The 18,395-nt window shown below is 41.0% G+C and overlaps 1 protein-coding gene across 1 annotated transcript in view; it reads left to right on the top strand.

The window, feature by feature from the left end:
• The window catches only part of KCTD8 (potassium channel tetramerization domain containing 8), a 167,964-nt gene extending 149,942 nt beyond the window's left edge, over nt 1–18,022 (top strand). Inside the window, exon 2 of the mRNA XM_054030267.1 lies at nt 16,722–18,022. Within this exon, the coding sequence (XP_053886242.1) occupies nt 16,722–17,182 (461 nt within the window). The 3' untranslated portion in view covers nt 17,183–18,022. The remainder of the gene's footprint in view (nt 1–16,721) is intronic.
• Nucleotides 18,023–18,395: the final 373 nt, after the last annotated feature.

The following is an 18,395-nucleotide window of genomic DNA, read 5'->3' as shown; positions in this document are numbered from 1 at the left end:
CCAGACCAGAAGATTCCAATGGGGGATTTTGAAGTGCCTATAGTGATCCTGGGAGATCCAGTGTACCCCTTACTCCCATGGCTCATGAAGCCTTACACAGGAAATGTGGACAGCAGCAAGGAATGCTTCACTAATAGACTGAGCAGGTGCAGAATGACCATAGAATGTGCCTTTGGTAGATTAAAAGCATGCTGGCACTGCCTTTATGAAAGGTTAGACCTAAATGAGGAAAATAGTTCCATGGTCATAGCAGACTGCTGTGCACTTCATAGTATTTGTGAGTCTAAGGATGAAAAGTTTCTCCTGGGGTGGAGCATGGAAGCAAATCATCTGGTGGCTGATTTTAAGCAACCAGATACCAGGGCGATTGGAGGGGCACAATGGGGGGGCTATTTGAATCAGGGAGACTTTAAAGCACCATTTTGACAATGAGCTCCACTAATGTGTCTTTCTATACAGCATTTTGTAATGCTTTGTTAACTTGCCATCTTGCATGAAAATTTTGATGATTGCTTCCTGACCATGATTTGTACTCATCAAATGATCAAACTGCCACTGTGTATTAATTCTAGCAGCAACCACCGTGTGAAGGAGACCAATAAAGATTGGTTATCTTTTAGGCAGTATGTTTTTATTAAATACCAATTAAGAAAACACACAAAAGGCTTGGTGGGAAGGGAGGATAACAACGAAGGTAGTTCTTTGCTATAATAAAATGCACTCTTTTTCAAATATGAATCAGTTTCTCAGTGTCCCTTGGCAAGCACACAGCTCGTCAAATGCCCTAAACATGATGAGTTCAGCTCGGGGGGATGGGAGGGTGCTTATGATGGGGCAAAGGGTCTTGGTGTTTTTTTAAGGGGGTGACTGCAGGCAACTAGGGCCAATATTGTAAATTCTGCCACCATTTTCCACAGGTGGGGTCATTAAAGGCAATATTTCACTCCTGAGGGTAAGCAAGGATGCAAAAGTGCACCTCCTGTATGTGTGAGGCTTCAGATCCAGTCCCTATGCTGCTTGCCTGTACAAATGATTGCCGATTGGCATTGGAAAGTTTCTACAACAGGGGAGGGAACAAACCAGCTCTGCCAAGTAACCTTCAGCACAGGATTGGCGAGTACCTCCAGGAAAGTTGCCTAGAGAACTCTCTAGAGGATTCTCATGAAATCTCGTTGTGCATTAACACACTGTTCCATCATACTGCTTAGCTGCATAGGAGAATGTGAAGCATAGGCAAACGCAGCTAGTCATGTACATTTCTATCCCTTCACCCATTTCTGGAATATACAAACCCAAAGGACAGCTCTACCTCATATAACCGAGCAGCATCAATTAAAAAAAATCACATCATCCTCCGAATTGACCTCCTCATCCATGACTTCATCCTTGGGGTTGAGTCTGCTGTCCACTGTCTCCAGCTCCACTGAAGTGTCCATGGTACTCTTGGCGGTGGAGATGGGGTCTCCACCGAGGATGGCGTCCAGCTTCTTATAGAAGCAGCAGGTCTTCGGGGCAGCATCAAAGCGATGAGTTGACTCCCTTGCCTTCTGGTATGCCTGCCTCAGCTCCTTTATCTTCTCATGGTACTGATGTGTGTTTCATTCATAGCCCTTATCCAACATGCCACAAGAAATCTGACCATAGGTATCGAAGTTCCTACGACTGGAGTGGAGCTGGGACTGGACAGCCTCCTCTCTCCACAGTGCCAGCAGATCCAACAGCTTAGGTGTGCTCTAAGTGGGAAAGCATTTGCTATGTGGAGTCGCCAAGATCAGCTGGGAAGATGTGATGTGAGCTGTCCATGCTGAGCAAACAGGAAGTGGAATTTCAAAAATTCCCAGGCCTTTAAAGGGGGGAGGCCCTGTGTACCTGGGTGTAGGGCAGTGGAGTTCTAACTGCTGAGCAGAGTGGTGAGACTGGTCACTGTGGGGCATCTCCTGGAGTGCAGCATCTACACTGACACTTTGTCAATGTAACTTTGCAGCAAAAAGTTCTGTGCCTCTTGTTGAGGTGCTTTTATTTTGTCAGCAAAGCAGGAGAGTTTTGTCGGCGAAAGGAGCATTGCAGTGTGTACATCCCCACTGTTTTGTCAACAAAAGCCGAGTTTTGTTGACAAAACTCTGTAGTGTAGACGAGGCCTAAGGGTTCAGGCCCTCTGGGCAGGGCACAGCAATAAGCAGATGTAAGCCATCCAGCCTAAGGTGGGTAGGCTGCCAACTCGGGGGTTGGAGGTGACAGCAGGGGGTAGGGGAACTTGGGCCCACCCTACTCCACCGGGTCTCTGGCAGTGGTGGAAGGTTCCATCACTGGGTCAGCGGGGATCCAACTGGGCGAAGGGAACACACACTGGACCTCCAAAAACAAAGTGTAGGAGCCATTCCTCAGTGCATCCACCCAACATCCCTACCTAGGGATTCCACCCATCCATTTTTACCTACCTCAGCACTCCTCATAATATTGCTGTGTACCATAATATTGGTACCGCCGCACATCTCCTGGTGGGGATGCAGCTTCTACACCCATGATATAGCCCTGTTTATGCAAGGAGCAGCTGCTTTTGTTATGTAAGGGTGTTGAGTGTGGCTTGACAGTTCAAAAGGTCATCCTCCTCAGGCAACAATGCAAAGTTCTGAATGCTGATCAGAACAGAAAACTGCCTGCTGCAGCTAGAAGCAGGCTTTGGCTTGTGTGCTCTTAGTTAGATGCAAGGTTAATGGAAGGTATTTAAAACAAGCCCTCCTTGTTTTAGTGTAAAAAAACACCACTACTTCTTTGGTTATGGATGAGATTATGGATGAGATCCATAAATTTAATGTGGATAAATGTAAAGTAATGCACATTGGAAAAAATAACCCCAACTATATATACAATATGATGAGGGCTGATTTAGCTACAACTAATCAGGAAAGAGATCTTGGAGTCATCGTGGATAGTTCTCTGAAGACGTCCACGCAGTGTGCAGCGGCAGTCAAAAAAGTAAACAGGATGTTAGGAATCATTAAAAAAGGGATAGAGAATGAGATGGAGCATATCTTATTGCCCTTATATAAATCCATGGTTCGCCCACATCTTGAATACTGCATTCAGATGTGGTCTCCTCATCTCAAAAAAGATATACTGGCATTAGAAAAGGTTCAGAGAAGGGCAACTAAAATGATTAGGGGTTTGGAACGGATCCCATATGAGAAGAGATTAAAGAGGCTAGGACTTTTCAGCTTTTCAGATATGATAGAAGTATATAAAATCATGAGTGGTGTGAAGAAAGTGAATAAGGAAAAGTTATTTACTTGTTCCCATAATATAAGAACTAGGGGCCACCAAATGAAATTAATGGGCAGCAGGTTTAAAACAAATAAAAGGAAGTTCTTCACACAGCGCACAGTCAACCTGTGGAACTCCTTGCCCGAGGAGGTTGTGAAGGCTAGGACTATAACAGGGTTTAAAAGAGAACTAGATACATTCATGGAGGTTAATTCCATTAATGGCTATTAGCCAGGATGGGTAAGGAATGGTGTCCCTAGCCTCTGTCAGAGGGTGGAGATGGATGGCAGGAGAGAGATCATTTGATCATTACCTGTTAGGTTCACTCCCTCTGGGGCATCTGGCATTGGCCACTGTCGATAGACAGGATACTGGGCTGGATGGACCTTTGGTCTGACTCAGTATGGCCGTTCTTATGTTCTTATGAGATTTCATAATAGCAAATGTTGCAAAGTGTATGACTGTTACAGGAGAGAAGAAACATCTGTTTTAATACCAAATCAAAACTTATCTATAGTTTTTGTTCATATTTTGTATTCTTTTGTGAGTTTTATCTGACTGCACAACTAAAACTTAGGAAAACTCTCACTGGTGAAATGGAATGAAAATCCTATTTAGTGAAGTGAATATAGTACTGAATGAGCTTGTATACAATGTAAATGGCTACTTATGAATATGCATTGAGCGGTGCTATTGCAGCATTGCGTTTTTCTCTGTGACAGTATTCCCAAGTAATTGTTTCACCTGCTGGCCAATCCTCCTTTATGGCGGTCCAAGCAGGGAAAGAAAATAAGATAAAATAAATTAGTTCTGACTTAATGAAATGGTAGTATAAACAATTACTGACTGTGCCTTTGGATAAATTCAGATGGAACTATTAGAATTATAGCAATAACCTGCAAATCTGTTTTCACTGGGAGGGAGGTTAACTATGGTGAGAGAAAATTGTCGCAGTTTATTTAGCAGATATGATATTTTAATGTAAAAGTTTTTCTTAAATAGTATCTGTTGTGTTTCCAAACTGATCTTTTTTTCAGGGCTGTTTCCTCTTCTCCATACTTCTTCAATATTGTTGTTCAACACTAGTGGAATCTTATAATGAAAAGAATAATATCTACTCTATGCCACGCTTTGCCTAATTGAAATAGTCCTCTGAACTAGGTGTTTTCCCAGTTTGTAGTACTAATGCAAAATTTTATAAATAAATACGTAACACTTCTCCGCAATTTTCACATTCTACTTTCTTGTATAATTCTTTGTTTACTTTATTCCTACTTTTTGTATAGCTAAATTATATAGATACATTTGGTCTTTATCTCAGTATTATCAACACCCAGTTTGTTGTGACTTTCACAATATTTGGTGTTTCTCTTAAAGCCCCAGTGCCTGGGGTCATTTGAATATGTGAAAGATTCAACTTTCATTAAAAATACTACCACTCTGATCTGGTAGTTCTTTACATTCAGTTTGCAAGAATCCCATCCAGAATTTTTATTATTCTTTTAGGTTTTAAAAATGATTCTTCAGAAAGAATTAAAAATAAATTAATACAAATTGTACCATGTGTGGCAAGGCACCTCTTTTGTCTCGCCAGACCAAGCACTTCCCCCTCTGGCGAAGGTGGGGTAAATCAGTCCCACTCCACTCTGGCAGCATTTGTCTTCCCCCCCCTTCTGTGCTCCTTTGGCCATATTTCCTGGGTAGGCCTACGGGGTGATCATCCACCAAACAAAAGGGGAATAGTCCTATAAATACAAAAACAAAGTGTGATACCTTCCCCTGCTTCCTCACTGGAGCTGGCTGTCTCCCTGTAGCTTGCCCCAGGGTGTCAGTCCTTCCCCTAGCAGCAGGGGCGGCTCCAGGCACCAGCTCAGCAAGCGCGTGCCTGGGGCGGCAAGCCGCGGGGGGCAGCCGGTCACCGTGAGGGCAGCAATCATGCTGCCTTCGGCAGCATGCCTGCGGGAGGTTTCGGCGGCAATTCGGTGACGGGTATGCTGAAGGCACGGGATCGGCGGACCTCCCGCAGGCATGCCGCCAAATCCATGTTACCAGCGGACCTCCCGCAGGCATGCCACCGAAGGCTGCCTGATTGCCGTGCTTGGGGTGGCAAAATACATAGAGCCGCCCCTGCCCAGCAGGCACTCAGGCTTGTCTGCTTCCCCTATGGGGGAAGCAGCCTCCCCTCCTGAAGAAGCTTACTTCTCTGCTGCCACTAGCTTGTCTCTCTCGCCCTCCTAGTTTTAAAAGGTCTCAGGCAGCCCTTAACTCATCCAGGTGTTCCTAATTGACCTGAGGTAACCCCTTCTCAGCTTATAGGGAAGAGGCCTTTAACATTCTAGGGATAACATATCTCCCTTCTTACTTCCTCTTGCAGCCTTCCAGCCTGACTGGAATAGTCACACATGGCTATTTGCTTTAGAAAACAATCTGTTTTGTTTTAACAAAAATACCATGGTTTATAATAATTTTTACTAGAGCTGATCATGTAATGCATTGCAAATAAATTATCAGATTAATTTAACCCTTTTTACTATTCACAAATGTCTACAATCTTGATTTCTGTTTGTCACAAGTACTCACCACATAGTTTAGATTAACATAAATAATAATCTGTGCAAATTATTCAACTTTGACTTTTTGTTGTATATCATTGGACAACTAAATGAGATGTATTGCCTCTGCTCCCTAATTGGATTATTAAAAGTTTTAAAATAGGAGAATAATGAATTCTGGCTCTTTGAGAATTAAATTGGCAAAGTAGAACATCTGGCCCCATGACTGTACACCATTAATGGATCAGTATTTACCCATAGTTTCTAGACACTGATATCTGAGGGTGAAACTCACCCCCGTGCAGAAGGCACCACTTAAGTGGGTCAAAGGACCAATTTGATATTTGGATGCTAAGCAGGAGCCTTCCCCCTTAAATTTTATTCTTGGGTATATTCCCGATACCTGGGTATTTCCTGGTAACAAGGCAGTGTGGTTCCAACATGCAGGTTTGGTCACTAAAAAATTAATCCTGCGAAAATGGAAAAGTTGATCCCCACTAAATATTGAAGCCTGGCTCAGGGATATGGCTGACCTCGCAGCTAACGAATGACGGGCAGAAAATTCAAAGCAATTTGGGCTGACTTTTTAAAGGTTTATGATTAACATAGACCCTGAAGATAGCTATGTTGCTTCCCCTCCCCTCCCTTATCCTAACCTTCTTTGTTTACTTTGTGTATTATAAGGGATCTGGTATTTTGGTAAATTTGTTGTATTTGGAAAAATTAATAAAAAACAGAATGCACCACTTAAGTCCCTTCCTTTGTCACAGATGTAGAAGTTTCTCATCTGCTGTCCCGTAACCCCTCCACTTACCCAATGACAGCATCCCATCCCATCTCCTGATTGCCCTAGCACCTATTCTCATCCCCTACAATATTCTTCTCTTTAATCTCTCTCTCTTGTCCCTGCCCCCCACCCCCAGCTCTTTCCCTTCTGTGATGGGGTTTACAGACCCTACACTCAGGTAAAAAGAGTGGTAGAATGGTATTGGGCAAAGAAGCTGCTGGGCATGATCCCCATGAAGGACATGCTTAAAAGGGAGCTCTGGTAGTATGGCATGGGGGGAACGTGGAGGAGAGACTGGCTACAAGAAGGCAGACATACTGCAGCCGCTGAGGCAGAGCAATCGAGAAGAGAAGGACTGGGAGTGTGAGTAAGGCCTGACAGGGATCCCTCTTCCCCCTTGGCTAAGAGGAGGCACACCTGGACTCTGAGGGTGAGCTAGGAAGCAAACCTCCTTTCCCAAGCTGATGCCCTGAACTACCGAGACTGTGGAAGCAGAAGGCTGGGGGCTATATCCCAGATTGAAGGGAAACAGGGAAAGTAGAAAATGGCGCAGGGGAGGCTGATCATAGAATCATAGAATATCAGAGTTGGAAGGGACCTCAGGAGGTCATCTAGTCCAACTCCCTGCTCAAAGCAGGATCAATTCCCAACTAAATCATCCCAGCCAGGGCTTTGTCAAGCCTGACCTTGAAAACCTCTAAGGCAGGAGATTCCACCACCTCCCTAGGTAACCCATTCCAGTGCTTCACCATCCTCCTAGTGAAAAAGGTTTTCCTAATATCCAACCTAAACCTCCCCCACTGCAACTTGAGACCATTACTCCTTGTTCTGTCATCAGGTACCACTGAGAACAGTCTAGATCCATCCTCTTTGGAACCCCCTTTCAGGTAGTTGAAAGCAACTATCAACTCCCCCTCCCCCCCATTCTTCTCTTCTGCAGACTAAACAATCCCAGTTCCCTCAGCCTCTCCTCATAAGTCATGTGCTCCAGCCCCCTAATCATTTTTGTTGCCCTCCGCTGGGCTCCTTCCAATTTTTCCAAATCCTTCTTGTAGTGTGGGGCCCAAAACTGGACACAATACTCCAGATGAGGCCTCACCAATGTCGAATAGAGGGGAATGATCACGTCCCTCAATCTGCTAGCAATGCCCCTACTTATACAGCCCAAAATGCCGTTAGCCTTCTTGACAATAAGGGCACACTGTTGACTCATATCCAGCTTCTCGTCCACTGTAACCCCTAGGTCCTTTTCTGCAGAACTGCTTCCTAGCCATTCGGTCCCTAATCTGTAACAGTGCATGGGATTCTTCCGTCCTAAGTGCAGGACTATGCACTTGTCCTTGTTGAACCTCATCAGGTTTCTTTTGGCCCAATCCTCAATTTCTCTAGGTCCCTCTGTATCCTATCCCTACCCTTCAGCGCAGCTATCACTCCTCCCAGTTTAGTGTCATCTGCAAACTTGCTGAGAGTGCAGTCCATGCCATCCTCCAGATCATTAATGAAGATATTGAACAAAACCGGCCCCAGGACCGAACCCTGGGATACTCCACTTGAAACCGGCTGCCAACTAGACATGGAGCCATTGATCACTACCCGTTGAGCCCGATGATCTAGCCAGCTTTCTATCCAGCTTATAGTCCATTCATCCAGCCCATACTTCTTTAACTTGGTGGCAAGAATACTGTGGGAGACCATATCAAAAGTTTTGCTAAAGTCAAGGAATAACACATCCACTGCTTTCCCCTCATCCACAGAGTCAGTTATCTCCTCATAGAAGGCAATTAGGTTAGTCAGGCATGACTTGCCCTTGGTGAATCCAGGCTGACTGTTCCTGATCACTTTCCTCTCCTCTAAGTGCTTCAGAACTGATTCCTTGAGGACCTGCTCCATGATTTTTCCAGGGACTGAGGTGAGGCTGTCTGGCCTGTAGTTCCCCAGATCCTCCTTCTTCCCTTTTTTAAAGATGGGCACTACATTAGCCTTTTTCCAGTCATCCGGGACCTCCCCCGATCGCCATGAGTTTTCAAAGATAATGGCCAATGGCTCTGCAATCACATCTGCCAACTCCTTTAGCACCCTTGGATGCAGCGCATCCGGCCCCATGGACTTGTGCTCGTCCAGTTTTTCTAAATAGTCCCGAACCACTGCTTTCTCCACAGATGGCTGGTCACCTTCTCCCAATACTGTGCCGCCCAGTTCAGCAGTCTGGGAGCTGACCTTGTTCGTGAAGACAGAGGCAAAAAAATCATTGAGTACATTAGCTTTTTCCACATCCTCTGTTACTAGGTTGCCTCCCTCATTCAGTAAGGGGCCCACACTTTCCTTGACTTTCTTCTTGTTGCTAACATACCTGAAGAAACCCTTCTTGTTACTGATCTGGAGTGGCAGCCAGAAGGGACTGAGTAACCCCTCACTTCTCTCCCCTTGGTCCCTGGGCTGGGACCTGGTGGAGAGGTAGAGCCTGGGTCCCACCTCCTGAGAGATCCTGGAGGACCAGGGAGAGGCGACAAACTGTAGCTTGGCAGCCACGCCCTTGGACTGCCCAGAAGGTTTGGAGAGACTGGATGCAGCGAAACCACTAGGCCTGCTGGCCCCAAGCAAAGCCTGCAACTCCCTCAGAATGCAAGCATGCTTTAGTCTCTCCAGTTTTAAAGAAAACCACCCATGATGCCACTTATCTCTCCAACTGTCACACCTCCCTTTCATCTTCTAAGCTCATTGAACACATTGTTTCCAATTGCTATTGAGGTCCTCTCCTCCAGTGCCATCCTAGACCCTCTCCAGTCCAGCTTCTGCCCCTTGCACTGCACTGACACCATTCTCATCAAAATCTCTAATGACCTCTTCCTAGCTAAAGCTCAGAACAAGTGCTTCATCCTCATTCTCCATGACCTATCAGACACCTTTGATGCAGTTGACCACGTTCTTATTAAAATCTTGTCCTTCCTTGTCTCCCATGACTCTGTCCTCTCCTGGTTCTTCTCCTACCTCTCTAATCACTCCTTCAGCATGTCCTTTGAAGGAACCTCCTCATCCCCATCCACCTTTCTGGATATTTCAGGATATTTTCTTGATCCTCTTCTCTTCTCACTTGACACCTTATCTTCAGGTAATCTCATCCACAAATACAAATTCAACTACCACCTTATTGCTGGTGACTCATAGATCTACCTCGCTTCTCCAGGCCTGTCTCCTTCTGTCAAAACTAAAATCTTAGCCTCTCTCTGATGACATCTTGTGGATGTCTAGCTATCAGCTCATTTTCAACATCACTAAAACAAAGCTCTTCTCCCCCCACCCACTCTAAGCCCTCCATGCTACTTCCATTCTTGATCACTGTGGAGAATACCATCATCTTGCCTGTCATTCAGGGTCATTACCTGGGCATCATCTTTGACTTGGATCTCTGTCTAGGCCCTCACATTGAGGCTTTAATCTAAATCATGGTGATTCTGTATGCATAACATCTAAGATACAGCCTTTCCTGTCCATTCACATAGCTACTACTCTTGTTGAGGCTCTCAACTCACATCTGGATTACTGTAACATGCCCCACTCATGTCCATTCAGAATGCTAGTGCATTCTCTGACCTAGCCCATCATTTTTACCATGTCACCCATCTCTTTGCATCCTTCCTCTGGCTCCCTCTTCTCTATCACATCAAACACAAGCTACTTGTCTTCACTTTCAAGGTCTTTCATCACCTATTCCCACCCTACCTATCATCTCTCATTCGCTATAGAGATATCAACTCCTGCCTCTGATTGGCCCATGATACCTTTCTCCAGCGCTCATTTGTTAGATTTTCCAGTAAGCGCATTTGTACTTTCTCCCATTCTGCCCTCACAGGTGGGAAGAGTTCCTTGTAAACATCTGCAAAATTAACTCATTATCCTCCTTCAAATTCTCTGTTTCTGTTGTGATGCCTGCAAAAAACTTGACAACGGTTTGGCCCCTGGTGTGCTGATGCCACTGTGCACCATGCTGACCAGTATGGTCTCCTTGTTTCCTTGTACTCCCTCATCTATCAATCTGAATCCGTTTATGGTCACCTGTTTTATACTTAGTTTATAAAATCTTTGGGGGTAGGGACCATCTTTTTGTTCTGTGTTTGTACAGCCCCTAGCACAATGGGGTCTTGGTCAAAGGCTAGGGATCCTAGGCACTATGTAAATACAAATAATAAGTCTCATCTAGGACCTATTTTTATTATTTAAGTGGGATTTATTTGGTGCAGAGGCCTTGTACTTGGCCTGTGTCTCTGGCTTGCCTGTAACAAGTATATATAAATATAAGGAAATATTGTGATAGGCCTGGTTCACTATTGAGATATTTGAGATTAGTCTTTTTGGGTTGTGTATACATTAGATTGACATGTTTTGGAACTTAACACGTTTGCTTTTTTATGTGAAGATAGAATACTATTTGCACACTGACTGTATGTACAATACATCCTTTCTGCTTGCATTATTCTCTGTCATTAAAGGCAGTAACTTTACATATTTTAACATAATGCTTTTTTATTTAAGATGTACATCATAAAAATTAGGTGTGTGTCTTTTTCTTTTTCTTTTTTTTTACAAAATTAATCAAGAGAAAGAAATGGTTTACCCAGTGTGGATGTGTGCTGAATAATCTATAAAGCAAATCTCGCAGTTTGGACCTATAATTAGTATGTTGTTATTGGCACATGTTTACGGATTTTAGGATGTAATGCCCCATTGGTTTTATATTCTGTTTCTTTATTTTTTATGTATAAGATCTTAATGATAAAACAAGAGATGGATAGCACCACCAGTGTTGAAATAATTGATTTGAATTGTATTTCAGGCTTGTGACATGAAAGTTCCAAAGAATCACAGCACTTGACCTTCCCCGTTCAGTAGTTAGTAAGACACTAAAAGCTCTCAGCAGAAATTTCTGACCCTATGACAGGATCCTTGCAGATTGAGAAATCGCCAATATCCAGGGGGGCTGTCTTATGGGTACAGAACTACATAAATCTAAGATGGGTATTTTGTGAATTATAGCTGTGGAATCGAAACAAGACCTGTCAAAAAAAATTGTGGCAAGAAAACAGGAGTGTGAGTGTGAACAAGAGAGAGACCCATTCCAGAATAGCCAATAGCCTTGTGTTTAGGGCATTCACATGGGATGTGATTCAGAGCAGGGACTTGAATCTGGGCCTCCCACATCTTTCTCTTGCTCTCTCTCATTGAAGCTATCTCGCTTTGTATAAATAATGAAATATTCATTGGTTCAGAGAAAGTAAGACTGACTTTATAGCATAGTGGTGGTAGAGCTCACTTGGGACATGGAACATCCAGGTTCAAGTCACTGCTCCAGTTCAGCGAGAGCTATTCTGGCATGGGTCTCCTTATTCTATCCTGGACCTGGGAAACTTTCTGGATGGAATTTTTGTGGAACCAGAAATGCTTCTGTGAACATTTCAATTTTGACAGATCAGCATTCTCTGATGAAAACACATTAAATCAAAAATTCCCAACCAGCTCTACTTGCACATACATGATTAACCTTATCATCATCAAATTTGATATGGGAAAAGAATTTCCCCTAAAGGTCTGGGGAGAGATGCTGCTGTCCTCTGTCTTTTTCAGGTTGGTAACTTCTTTCTCAAAGTCAAAAAAATTGCAACCACCTTCTGTTTACTAGAAAATTAAGAATAAAATATGTATCTATGATGACAATAAGCCTATCTAATGTATTTGTTTGGGTGTTTTGAGCATTAGACATGGAATATTTAACCTTCAAGAGTAAGGCATGCAAGGAGTAGGGGAGCAAGGTTTTCTTTGCTTAGTTTGTAATAAAATGTTTAATGTCTCGTGACCTTACCCCCCCCCACTTGCCTTTTATGAGCCCCATAGGGGTTGTGACGCACACGTTGAGAAACACTGCTCTACAGCACTAAACTAGGGTTGTCAATTAGGTTCCAAGTATGCTGAATTCAATGCACTTCTTGTGCTTGTAGTAGGCATTGGTGGATGCTGATTGTTCCTGACTTGTCTTTCAATGTTTCTATATTACATTTTCCCCACCCTCATTTCCTTTCTTCTTGTATCTTCCAACATAGCTTTCTCCCAACCCTCTGGGGTATGTAGGAAACCATCTTGGGAGGAGGTACCATGTCATTGTTCTGGCTGTCTACATCTCCCCAGTAAATCATCTTCAATGTATTTCCTTTCTGTTTGGTTTGCTGTGCAATGCTGCAGCTTGCCCTCGTTTTTATGCTTCCCTTGTGTAACCTACTTGCCAGGAAATGGCATTTTTCACAATAAGTATAATATTTTTTTAAAAAATTTAGACTTATTACTAATAAGACATAAAAACTAGACAGTTTTTGGACTACTTGTTGATTTCCCTGGAAGATGGTGACTTGCCAGTAAAACAGTTTCAATCAGTGTTTTCACCTGTAGGTAATGCTATATTTAATAAAAAACCCTCTTGGAAAAGCAATACATCCAAAAAAACATGCATGTGTGTTATCCTGAAGAAAAGATTAGATTGGATAGTGGTGTCTATTGTCTGACTTATCTCATACCAAATAAATTCCCCTCTTTATATATCTAGACAGGATTACTTTGTATAAATCAAGAGACGGTAATTAGAAATGAATGAATGAAAGTCCCCACCCAGATGGCTTTCCTCAAGGAGTCCTCATCTCCCATGCCATTTTACCTTTTCAAAAAGGTGTTTAGGTAAAAGATATTGTAAAGACTATCTTGATTCCAGGATAACACCAGATGGAGTAAATATGACACAACATTTTCTTTTAAATTTATTTTGATACAAAGCACTTATCACTCACAGGGATGTGGTCCTAATCTTAAAGATAGATTGATTCATTCACTTCAAATACCACATAACCATTCACACACCATTGAGCTTAACACTATTAAAGGGTAATTTCCCCTGAAGGAATTGTGCCCGCTGCAGCAACATTTGTGAGTCTTTTTATCATACCAAGGCAGGTAAAGAGATTAAAATAAAAGGCTTCATCAAGTGTGCAATCACATACATATGCTTCGTTTTGAACTGTCCATGTGTTCAAGCAGCAAATAAACATTCCTGAACATCTGAACACTTCTGTACATAATAAGAAGATCTGACTGTACTCAGCCCACTACCAAATGTTTTGTTGATGTTAGGCAAGTGAGATCCCTCTCCCCTGCACTGAGTACAGTAATACAGAACTATAATTATTATGGAAAAATCATTTTGTCCTTTTATCATTTGAATATAATAAAACCTAATGGAATAAATCAAGGGACATATTTTGCCTTTGCCTGTTTTCATAATCCTCATGATATTTTTATGATTCTCGCCATTTCCTTTAGTTTCTCTACAATGATTCCTTAAGCACTTTACTATTACAGCTTTTGGTGTATAGCAAACACTAAGGTTACAGTAGGGCTTTTGTTGTAACCCGCTCTTTTCACATATCCAAACTTTCTCGGAGATTTTCCTTTTGGGCTGAATGTTTTTAATATAGTTTCACCCAAAGATGATTTAAAAAAAAACGCAAAATCTGTTTCCCATTTTTGAGTTGCTGGAAGGGTAATGATGTATAGTCCTGATTTTCCTTTATGCTAAGGCTCCTTTACATTGCCCTGACAGAGTAAAGGGGCCCTAATAACATTCCTACCCACTTGAAGATCCCTTTCCTCTCAGAATGTGTCAAGGAGTCTTAATATAAATGAGATTTAGGGTCATATAATGTTTCCACTATAGAAAGATCAGGGTGAAACCCTGGCCCCATTCAAGTCAATTGGTATTTTGCCATCGACTTCAATGGGGCCAGGTTTTCACCCTAACACTTTTTGTACATAAATTTCTTTAAAAAATTGATGAACTTTTGGGAGCAGATCCTCAGATGTTGTCAAAACTTTTTTGGGGAGCGGGGGGAATGAAAAATGGCTTTTTGACAAAACAATTTTCCACAAAAATATTTTCATTAAAAATGTTCAGGTTATCATTGAAAAAATCAAAACTCAACTTTCTTCCAGTTTTAACCAACATGTTTTTTGTTTAAAAGTGAGGAAAAAAAATCACACTTTGATATTTGTTTTTATTTTTTGTCAAAAAAAAAAAAAGTGCTAGAAAAATCATTGTTGCCTGACCAGCTCTATTAGTTAACACTTTATCTAATCTGTATATTTAACAGAATTATTTGTTTCCTGATAGGTTTTCCATTACTGTATATTGGACACAAGTGATGTGTTGAATATTTTTTATTTTCAAATGATCATGATATTTATTTCCATCTCTATATTTATCCATATGTGTCATATTCAGCTGTAACTTCTGTACTGTGGAGGTAATAAGATTCGTCTGCTCCTAACACCCTTTTAATAGTTCATCAAAATAGAAAACCTGAAGTGTCTTAATGATATATGCATATGCTTGCAACTTTTATGAGAACTCTGCTGTATAACAATCTCCTGTAAAAGCAAACCTACTTATAAACAAACAGGAAAAAAAAGCTGAGACATACTGTATGACTAAAAGAACTGAGTGGAGAAGAAAGATTATTACCAGTTTCACTACTGTACATACAGTAAAAGCAACATTTGAAATAAATGTAATAGGCTAAATTATAGAAGCTCAGAGGCGGTGTACACTAAACAGAGAGAATCTCCAAGCCAACTCCTATCTTCTCCAGTGCATCTGCAGAGGAAGCAGCCAAATAATTTGGATTTGAATATGCTCACCCTAATTTTGAGTCTGATCTATGAATGTTTAAAAGAAATAAATATCTGTCCTGAAAAGTAAAATATGAATAAGTGGTAATATCATAATTCTTCTAGTGTTTCCAACTTGACATTTTTTTATTGTAGAAAACAGAGCTTGAGAGAATCTTACATAACCTGTTCAGATAGTTTAGCTTTTTCTGTTTGTGAATTTTCCATGAGCAGCTGTTTTTTCAGACTTGTTTAGAGAATATTTTCTGCTAATAATTCTTGGTCTATAGATTGTGGATAATTCACTGAAATATTCATGATCTGAAATTCCATATTTGAACTGTGTTGGTTAGCTATGATTGAACATATAGGACCCAAGGGATTGTTTCTGTTTCCAGTTTGGATGAGCATAGCTCTTAGAATCAGGTTTTCAGTACAAGTAATTACATTTAGGAATCCAATGTTCACTTTCCATGAATATTTTGTAATATTGTGGATAGTTTTATCAATCATTTCTGTCAGTACATTTGTTTGATAGAATCTACATGGAAAGCAAACACAGAAGGGGGGCATGAACACAGGCAAAGCACATTCAATTTTTTTTTATCTGAGCAAATATCCATGCAAAAAATATGTTCACACAACTCTACTATGAAGTCTTGTGACCTACAAAACTGCCCTTCTGCCTCTCTGGTAAACAACCCAAGGGAGATTATGTAAATGTGGTAGACCTCACAGACGCTAATACTAAACAAGTGTGTGATAAGAATCAGGCTCTGAGACTCTCCATTAGTAGCACATATGATGCTACCTATAGAATAGTATTGCTTTGAGTCTGGTGCTTCAGTGCAATGGTGACATCTTCAGAACACAGAACTACTGGATATTTGTTAGAACAAAATAACTCAGAGTTTCCTAAAACATAACGGAACCCTAGGACCTTTTTTACTTAAGCAAAGGACAAGTTTTGCAAATTGTATGGCATTATTTTCCTAATACTCCAACAATCTAGTTTTCCATAATAAGCTACTTGGAGTATAATGGCAAAATAGCTCATTTAAACATGCCTGGAGGGATTTCTGGTGCAGATAATCTGTCAACATTATGCACATTTCATTGCCTGCAGAAGAATCCAAGAGATGAATTTATTCTTGACATAGAAATATATTTCAGTAGGGAGACTATTGTGTTAACTTCATATTGAACAGAAAGGTAGGTCCAGACTCTCAGTTGGGATAAAATGGCATAGTGCTAGCAAATAAAATGAAGCTACACCATCCTATGCCAGCTGAGAATCTAACCTGTAGTTTACAAAAGTGCATCACAAAATAGTGTTAAAAATTGTAAAAACAGAGCCCAATTTTCTGTTTAAGTTGCTGTCTATTTAATGTTTATAATGTTTTTGTTGTTGCTTTTTTTAGGACCACCTCAGAGAACAGTGTCTCCCAAACAGGAACATGAAGAAAGGAAGCATGACAAAGTCACAGACAAAGGAAGCGAAAGTGGGACTTCCTGCAATGAGTTGTCCACCTCTAGTTGTGACAGCCATTCAGAGGCTAGCACCCCTCAAGAAAATGCTGCTAGCACCCAACAGTCAACAGCACACCAGCCAAATACTCTAACTTTGGATCGTCCATCAAAGAAGGCCCCATTGCAGTGGATGCCACCTCCAGACAAACGCAGGAACAGTGAACTCTTTCAAACTCTCATTAGCAAGTCTAGAGAAACAAATCTTTCTAAAAAGAAGGTATGTGAGAAGCTGAGTGTTGAAGAAGAAATGAAAAAATGTATTCAAGATTTTAAAAAAATCCATATTCCAGATTACTTTCCAGAGCGTAAACGGCCATGGCAGTCTGAACTCTTACAAAAATATGGGTTATAGTTAATTGCCTCCCTCATTAAGTATCTCTGGTGCATTTGATGTTTATTAAAGTTGCCACTATCCTACTGCTGTCCTCCTTATGGTCCACTCTGCAGTCAGAGTGATTCCTGCTGCTTATTTCTTTCTGTGAACAGTGGATGTTGGATAGTTCATGGTTTCTTAAAAAAAAAAAAATTAAACAAAAACAAGATGAATCTGTTCTAAACCATTTTATATTAGTAAAACAAAATGTGCATGATCAAGAAAGTTGGTTTTCACACTATAATCATCTGGGATTCATTGTCATTTTGTAACTCATCAAATAAAAAACCCAATCATCAGATCACTGCTCACTTTATGTCATCAGTAAAAATGACTCAACCTTGCTATGGATGGAGAGAAACAGGGTTTTAAATTTGATAGGACTGGTTACAGAACCAAATCCCAATACTCTTTCAATGTTAATGCAATAAAGCAAATATCTATTTTGCATGAGCACAATGTTACAAATAAATCACACAAGAACAAGAGGTTTGTCTGTTGCTTGGGTAAATATTTGTTTAATGCCAAGCCTATAAGCGTAAAATGTCTTGGGGATTGAATTTGCAGATCTGTGATTTTTTTGTGTGTACAGTGTTCTGTATGTAAGGATGGTGTAAATATGCCTTATACTGTTTCATTATTGCACCAACATTCATCTATTAGTGCTTGTCAGAACTATTTCTGTGAAATGCAAACTTAATGGCAGATTGTGAAAACTGGTTTGATGGTCTGAAAGTTTCTGTTATCATGTTAGTCAACAAAATTGGAGAAAAATAAAAAATACATTAATGTATTTATTAAAAAGAACCATCTGGTAGATTTTCTCGGCTATCATTGTCTTCTTTGAGTAGATCTAAGGCTAATTGTTACAATTTGTTCTGTGTTTGCATAACACTTCAACTCTGTTACTGAAAAAAACAAAAACAAAGAGAATATGTTTCAACAGCCGGTGAGTAAATGTTTGGGTGCTAGAGTTTAATTGGAGTTTTTGACAGAGACTCAGTAAGATCAACAGAACCACATTACTGATTTTAAAGCACATAACCAACTATGATAAAGATCTCAACCAGGAATGCACTAATGTAATATTTTAACTGACCAAACAGAAAACAGTTCTGACAGCTATTGGAAAACTCCTCTTAAAATATTGGATTTCAAAATGTCAATAACCTGGTGCATTACACTTACAAAT

The sequence above is a fragment of the Malaclemys terrapin genome, chromosome 5, assembly GCF_027887155.1.
Source record: "Malaclemys terrapin pileata isolate rMalTer1 chromosome 5, rMalTer1.hap1, whole genome shotgun sequence".
Classification (NCBI taxonomy): domain Eukaryota; kingdom Metazoa; phylum Chordata; order Testudines; family Emydidae; genus Malaclemys; species Malaclemys terrapin.
Note: the sequence above shows the minus strand (reverse complement) of the source record. Positions and strands in the feature narration are given on the sequence as shown.